General features: G+C 41.0%; 1 protein-coding gene and 1 non-coding gene across 3 annotated transcripts; both read right to left on the bottom strand.

The window, feature by feature from the left end:
* Window positions 1-575: 575 nt before the first annotated feature.
* Window positions 576-7,782, bottom strand: TIPIN (TIMELESS interacting protein). 2 transcript variants are annotated; one of them, XM_009983218.2, is made up of 7 exons: window positions 7,629-7,782; window positions 6,270-6,357; window positions 5,284-5,359; window positions 4,142-4,264; window positions 3,542-3,605; window positions 1,522-1,719; window positions 576-1,147 (listed from the first exon to the last, which is right to left on the bottom strand). In XM_009983218.2, the coding sequence occupies exons 1-7, from the start codon at window positions 7,759-7,761 to the stop codon at window positions 993-995; spliced, it is 837 nt and encodes a 278-aa protein (XP_009981520.1). In that variant the 5' UTR covers window positions 7,762-7,782; the 3' UTR covers window positions 576-992. The 2 variants fall into 2 exon arrangements, with proteins under 2 accessions (XP_009981520.1, XP_086476737.1); XM_086620611.1 differs by having other exon boundaries at window positions 6,270-6,365; window positions 7,631-7,782.
* LOC147527840 (small Cajal body-specific RNA 14) lies at window positions 2,572-2,708 on the bottom strand. The gene has a single exon (XR_015222556.1).
* Window positions 7,783-8,217: the final 435 nt, after the last annotated feature.

Below are 8,217 nucleotides of genomic sequence, written 5' to 3'. Positions count from 1 at the left end.
GTTTAACTCACAACTGCAAGGATACAAAAAGCAAACTCCGTCACGCTTACCTAGAATACAGAATTTTGTTCACTGAAATACCCCAGGTGCACATCTGGGATTAAAAAACCCCACCTCTGTTGACATGAACTTATTTCATCTGCTCTAAGTGCTGCTCTCGTCTTAATTCAGTTCCTGTTGCAAACAACAGTCTCCTCTGTGCTATCAGAGAGGGCACTCAGGGCTTCCCCCTTACGGTGATTCCTGTCTGTTCCACAAAAGGGAAAAGCTGTTGCGCAAGAAGGAAAAACGAGACGGTAAGAAGAGGATGAAACAGCTTCAAGGCAGACAACAAAGTCAGCCAAAGGAACATCACTGATTTGGTCAAAGCCAAAGCATCTTCCCCTCAGGGACGTACTTGTCTGTGCAGAGATGCTCAAGTAGCACAAGGGCTGGGGAAGTCTGGAGGTGCCTGGAGTTGTAACAGCCACATACAAGAAGTTCAGGTTTGACTTTGAAAATTTAATAGTTTCCATTGTATAACAACAAGATACAGGTACTCGATAAGCAAGTTTAAAAAATCCAGGATGCCTGTTCAGACATAGCACTACCCGTTATTATATATACCCTCTTTAAAAAAAAACAGCAACTTTAATAGAAGCTTCAGCTGTCCATATCCCAGTTAATTCAGTTTGACCTCAACTTGTAAACAAAATTCAAAGTAGGTTGAAAAACTCAAAACATTTCCTCAGGAATGTTGGGGGAGGTGGAAAAGATGTCTCGAATGCAGATGAAGAACTTTGTTCTGTTTTCCAGTGTAGTGCAACTCCACAGTTGCTCATCTGCAGTTTCCAGAGAAGAGTTCTGTCCAACAATACAGATGTCGTAGTGAAAACTTCCATGAAGCTTCTGGAGTCAGAGCGCTGGGAGCCAGCAACGTTTCAATCTAGTGATGGAACTTTAAACAGTGAGGCCTTTCTGTTAAGAAAGCCAGTCCAAAGTACTGGGAACAGTTACTGCTTTTCACTGGCGTGTTCTGATTCTGTATCTCCAGCTTCAGCTTCTACAACAGCCACCTCGGTTGTGGTAACCTGAGTGTCTTCGATAAGGTGAGCAGGATCCTGAGCGACTGAGGTATTAAACTCTTCTGAGTAAGAAGCAGAGAGCTCTGTTGGGGAAAAAAAAATAAACAACCTAAACCCAATTTCCTACCATGACAAAACACTGTTGCTGTGTGTCAAACTGCAGCTTCTGTTACCAGAATCACAGCCTGCAGGAAAGCCACCTCCAGAGATGACCAGCAAGCTGAGCTCCGTTTCATCAAAAGACAAAGCTATCACAACTTGGCATGACAATCAGGGAGAGCAGTTCTGACTTAGCTTTGGAGCTACAGAAACACAGTTTAAATGTGAGAGTTAAACATCTTGCTACTTATTGGAAAAGCAGTGGCTGCCGTTTCCTTTAACGGACTGGGCAGCCCAGTTGTCCAAGCCCCTCGGGGTACTGACCCTGGCACCAACTCTGAAGGTACAAGGTGATTACCGTGGTGCTGTGCCTGGCTGTCACACCGCATCTTCGCTTGCCGGCGCTCCAGGGCCAACTGCCGGTTCTTCCTGATGCGCTCTCGTTGCTCTTCTGTGAGAGATGCACCGGGCAGAGAACCGAGTTCCTCGGCATTTCCCGAGCAGGAACGCGCATCGTCAGTGGCTGTGTCCAGTCCGTTGCTTTCTCCTCCACCATCTGGTTAAAAATGAGGAGGTGGGAGGGGGAAAAGGGGCAGAAAGGAACTTCAGACCCAGAGAGATCTACTGCTAAACATCTGTCAAGAGAACATTTTAAAGTATTTCTATGTTCCACGTTTTAAAGTCGTACTGACAGCTGAGGATCATTCCGTAATTTAGTTTTAATGGGCAATTTTCTGCCTAGGTCCACATGCTTGATATTCAAAGACTCCAACAAATGCTTCTCCGAGATCAGGAACACACACCAACAACAAATGCCTGAATTTAGAATCACAGGGTGATTTGGGTTGGAAGGGACCTCAGAGATGCTCACAGCTCTGTGTACAATGTTAGCAATCATGAGCTGTGCCTGAAGGTGAAAAAGACAGTAAATCCAGGCAATCCTTACGGAAAGGCCAGAAAATTTTTGTCCCACCTCTACTAATATGACACTCCTTTGGGAAGCTGCAGGACTAGTTCTGGGAATGAGACAGAGGTTCAAACACAGACACTGAATAGTCAGTTTTGAATTCACTATTATGGAGTATTTACTCATTTGGCAACAATAAAACATGCAAAATGGAGGCAGTCCGACCCCGTTAGACAAACCTCACCCACCAACAGAGCAGCAGAGCACTCTTTCCAGAGTGCCTAAGGCCAAGTATGCGTGTGCCTCTGCACCACTTTAAGCCTGTGGATAGAGAAGCCAGCTGACAACAAGGTTTTGGTTTTTAATGCACCACCCTAGCTTGAGTTTTGATTTCTGAGCTGCAAGACAACCTGCTCAAGCTTTTCAGCCGAAGACTGACCGGCTGTAGCAGCATGCTTGCTAACACAGTTCAAGAGCAGATCAGCACCATATTTCAACACAAATGTACGGAACCATCGCACAGTAAAATCTGATAACTCGACAGACACTGTCGGCAGGAACCATTTGCTTTGCTGTTTGTGGCTGCTTACGGCTGCAATCCATTTCTAGCAAATGCAGCCACCAGTGAAGACAGCCACATGCCACCAACTGCCCCAAGGCCATCCCCACTGGCGAGACAAGGTGTTATCACCAGTTAACTCATCCACCAGAACACTGGCTTGTCTGGAGGCTGAGGTTCCCCTGAAGACAAACTGGACAATGGGTAGATAATTGTTTCAAGAGTGAACAGTGAAAGTGCCAACACCTACAAAAGACCTTAGGAATGACTAATACATTCTCTCATTTCTGCTAATAAAGTTTCTTTCAAACTATCTTTTTTTCCTAGTCTAAAAACATCCTCTGATTGGAATAAAGTCTTGAATTATCTTCTTGTTAAGTGGCTGGATTTTGATACTGGAAGAAGAGATTCTCAATAGTAGCTGTAACTGTGCCCACGCTGTTAATAAGCACTTTCCCTACAAAGGACACTGCACCCTGACTGCCCTGTAACACCTGGTAGCACAAACACTATAATGAGTCTTTGATTTCTGCATTAATAAGATCCAAGAGCTCTTCAGACTGCAGACTCCTACGAGTACAACACAAACCAGTATGTTCACATAATAATTGCAGTTTGGGTTTTTTTTTGAATAATATTTCTAACAATGCTGGTAATAATACCCGTTTCCTATTTCCTTCAGTATACTATGCACTTTCATTTATTTATATATATATGTGTAGCATTTTAGGCTGAGTACCAGCTCAGTGTTGTAATCATAAGTCTCACAGAAGCCTGGTTTTAAAAGAGGACCGCTCAACAATTTCTTCTACATTAGAAAAATGTATCATGATCATTAATTTCTAGTCAGTAGGAGGGGAAGGAGAGAGATTTTAAGCACCAAAGACTGAACAAACAGCATAATGAGCACACCTTCGTTGCTTGCGAAGTCTTCATGTAGTATGGGAAGATCAAGCCTAATCCGCTTCAGGCAGGTCTGCAAATGAGAGATGAAAACACTGGTTATTTCACCTGTAACAAAATCTTTTGTGCAACATTGCTGTGTTTTTAATACTACTCCAAATTTCTCTCTACACTTTATTACTCTGAGAAAAAGATTTCTTTCACTATATGCCTGTTTGACCCACAACTTTTAATGCTGTGGATTGTTTTCCTAGTCTGTCATCTATCACCCAGCCAGACGAAGCAGCATTCTTCCGAAGTCTTCTTTTGCAGGTTGAAACGTTGAAAAAACAAACAAACAAAACCCCAACACCCAACCAGTTCCAGCACTCTTAAGCAAATTTCTTTAACATTAAAGATGTCCTGAAAAAGTTGAAACCAATTCTCTGAAGTACTTCAAATACTGGAAAGAGTGTTTTTGAAAAAGAGATAAATTAATTTAAATAACATTACACTCCTTAGGACCACGCACAACTTAAATCTTTCTTTTGTTGCATAATTGCTCACCTAACCCTACCTCTTACACTATTCACTACTGCACGAAGAGAAACTGACAGGAACAATACGTACCTGAACTTCCTTTTTGTTTCCCAAAGACTCGACTCTGTCAATAAAATCCTCAAACTGCAATTTTGGAAATAGTCTATGAGCCCAGTGTTCCATGTGTCGTATGAGTGTCTTCAGGTCTTCTGCCTAGGGCGTAAAACAAGACACTCAGCTAGTAAAAGTTGACTAAGTCAACAGACTACAGAGTGAAACATCACAGTAACATTTCTGAAAACATTAAGCATCTGCAGCTTGAAAGTCTCTTGAAAATTTCAGTAACAGGAATGAATGGGTAGCCCTTCCTCCCACAATCACGTCTGCAAGTGCAATTTCATGCTATCAGAAGGACAGAGATTCAAGTTCAGGAAAAGCATTTGCACATACTGTAAACATCTGAGAGGCTTCTGAGAAGTCGCCCTTAAGAAATCTAGGTCTGAACCCAGACTGGAAAAAAGTCCATGGGGCACAGCTGGCATTTATTCTGATGTTCAGAACACACAGAAAAATGTACATCTGAATAACCTGACCTAGTAAAGGCTTTTGCTCAGCTGAGCAGTATTGCCTACTTCTTCAGTTACAACTGCCTCCAGTTGTGAAGAGAAAATTTACACCCTGCATGTTCTCTGCATCCTTGCAAGCGTGCCAGCAGCCTCATGATATTTAAAGAAAAATAAGCTTTGTATGTTCAGGTGTATCCAAGACAAGGAGACAGTTTGTAGAGACAATTCTGCCTTCTCTGTGCTGAAGCGGTATGTCACACTTTTTTCAATATTAAAAACTTTTGGATAGAGGTGTCACAAAAGCCAGGAGATTTTCCCTAACAGAGGAGACTGATCATGAAATGAAAGGTAAAGGCATTCCAGATGTAGCAGGCAGTCTTATAAGCCAGTTTCAGTTTCAAAAAACCCTTTCAATGGACAATACAAAGAGTCACAGACATGATATTCTAGTTTTGAAGTAGAGGAAAACCGTTTTTAAGATTAAAATGTGAATTTTGCCAAAACATTTGTTTGTTTTTTCAAATTTGCAACTACAAATCCCATCAGAGTGCGTTCAAATACTGTTAGAAAGCTGGCTAACCAGAGTGTAATATCAATTTTCACCATATCAGATGGCATCAATCTATCAAGTCCAGATTAATCTCTCAGGAAAACAGTATGTCTTACCTCATGCCCCTTACCCTTGAACTTTACGTTGTCAAACATGTGCCTCAGGGCTGGAAGGCCTCTTTCTGAAATTAACCTGTTAATATGAAATGGGTGAAGTTATTTGAAACTCATACTTTCTAATTTAAAAACAAAAACCAAACAAACGAAAAACCAGTCACACTCCTCTAAATAGCCTAAAGCTACAGAACTCTTTTTGAAATATGTACAGAATTAGAAGTCATTAAGAAAACGCACAAAATAAAAGTCTTGAGTCTTACAACAATCTTTATCCTTTTTTTTTAAATTCCCCATACATATATTCCTAGTCCAAAGAGCTTTTTCATTTTGACTACATAGAAAGAAAATTGAATGGTCAGTTCTTGTATTTATATTGGCCAAGTAAAACTAGTTAGACACAAGGGTACTCACCTGTGGCACCACTGACTAACTTCATCAGTACATTTAAAACAGAATAAACTGAAAGCTCAGATTCTTTCCATTGCTTATAAAGAACCCACATCAGTTTAAGTGATAACAGCAAAGAAAATATTAAAATCCTTCAGGCTTACACAGAATTTATCCAGCTTGTACGTAAGTCAGCTGTAAGTGTACTTTAAGTAGTGCCTTACGGTCACCACTACATTGAGTTTTTATTTTGAAGCACACTTTATTTAATTTAAGAAATCTACAGTACTATGTTTAAAGCAAGATACAGAAGACGCAGCTGGAAGAGTCCTATGTCTGAATATTAAGTATCTCTTAAATTATTAGTCACGTACTAAGTCCCAAAGAGCCTTCAGGAAAGTTGTAGGCTAGCAATAGCATTACACAGGTGAGAAAGGAATAAAAAGTTTGAGATATGACAAGCAAGAGGCACTTTCATCTCCAAAACCCTTCAGCTTTGACTTTGCTACGACCAAGCAGGGATCACGGTAACCTCAACCATTCCCCCACAGACACATACCAAATTCATAACAGAATGAAATATTCTGTAAAAAAATTACCTGTGGGCATCTAGTTTAGGCATTGGTCTTTTCACTGCTTTCCGTGTAGCTACGGCAGAATCCTTTGTTTGTGACTGCTGGTTTCCATCTGGTTCCAATACAGAAAGTAACATTAAGTATATAATCCAAATGACATCAACTGGAATTAAATTAATGTAAATTTTAAGTTTCTATCCTGTCAAAAGGCAACATCACAAGTATTCCACTGCAGGTATCGTATTCCAAACAAATGTCTGCATGTGTCACCTTGCTTCTCCCACAAGACAGATTGGAAATAAATCCATCTCTTCAAAATATATGGAGGAATCAACTTTTCTAGCACAGTAGCTTCCTTGAAAGGGACATTTCCTAATTTTAGAACTTTTATACGGTATTTCTGATAAGAAATGTACTGAGAGTAAATGTTGCTTCTAAAACTTGAGAAATTCAAATTATCAATAAACATAATTTGATAGGTGTATTCCAAAATTTCCACTGATAGATCTGAAAGACAGACCTAAAACACCAGCACCGCCTTCAATAAATAGAGGAAGACATGATGTGTGACCACAATCCATGTGTTTTTTAAGAACCAAAGTCCATATACTTTTTGATTAGGGCCAGTATGTATTATTTATTTGACTGCACCAGATAAGGCACCACTGCCCATCCCATCTCAGAGCTGGCAATTAGTTATCATACTGATTTCTTGCTTTACTTTTTGTTACTTTGAACATCAGAGATTCAGAAGCTGCCCTTTTCATATATCAAGGAATTAAGTCTAGCCAAAATTCTACTTCCTAGTAAACAGACACAGCAGGGATCAAGGAAAAGATGTTTAACATTACTTCTACTTGAATTTGCCTACAAACAATAGCTACAATAACATCTTTATACTGCTGATTAACTTATTCAGTACAGTAGATTGCAGTAAGATCTTTTCAAATGCAGACAATTAAGTTCTATTGCCTTGAAGTGTCTTGGATTTTCCCTAGGTCACACAGTCTACAAATTCTACCAACAACTCCTTGGAATAGTACATTCAACACTCTCACCTTTTCTGAAATCCAAGTCATAAGGGGTAACTACAGACCAGTGCTGTATAATTACCTTTACTGATGTTTTGTCAGAAGAGCTAGAATCTTGTAAAGATTCATTTGTGTGCATATTTTCATGGAAACTACAAAAATAAACTTTTCCCATAAACTCAGAAACACAGAATCAATAACAATTCAAATTCACAAATTGCTTTCTCACCTACGCAAGACTATTTTTACACAGAAAACTCAATGTAGTGAGTACAACACAAATAACACTGATTTCACAGCATTTCACTGTCTTCACTGCAAAATGGGACCTTCAGGGGTCACAGGTGCTCACCTCCATTAGCTTGAGCCCATTCATCGTCTCTTTTTCCTGGAGAGGCAGGTGGTGGAAGAGGAGGGAACGTTTCGTCTTCTGTATTCTCATAATCAGGAAGATTAAACAAGTTGTTCTCTAAAGGATCTATCATTGTCACAGATAAACTTTTTTTCCTCCCTGCAGGAAATACCAGAAGCATTAAAGAGAAACAGCAAGAAGGAAAAGTCTACAGCTTGTCCCGAAAAAGATCTGTGATGTTTCGGCTCACCAAAGCTACTTGGGAGCGGCGGGTACGGGTCAGGGGATACACCAAAAGCAATGGATTTCTGACCAAAGCACCTAGCAAGTGCATCCTCGCTAACCAAAGCCCGCGGGGAGCGGAGTGACAATTCCCCGGATTCCCAGCTTACCCGCTCGGGAACGCGGTCTGGAGGAGGATTCTCCTGTCCCGGCTCCTTCAGCAAAGTCCGTTCCAGAGACTTCAGCTCAGCGCGACCGGGGCTAGGGCGGCCCGGGCTCGGCACGGCTGCGCTCCCAGGGCTCCGGGAACAGCTCTTTTTTACGGGAAAAGCTCTTTTTTACGGGAAAGTCGTTCCCCAGGCGGTTT

This window comes from Tauraco erythrolophus, chromosome 14, assembly GCF_009769465.1.
Source record: "Tauraco erythrolophus isolate bTauEry1 chromosome 14, bTauEry1.pri, whole genome shotgun sequence".
Taxonomy (NCBI): domain Eukaryota; kingdom Metazoa; phylum Chordata; class Aves; order Musophagiformes; family Musophagidae; genus Tauraco; species Tauraco erythrolophus.
This window is presented reverse-complemented; position numbering and strand designations above follow the sequence as displayed.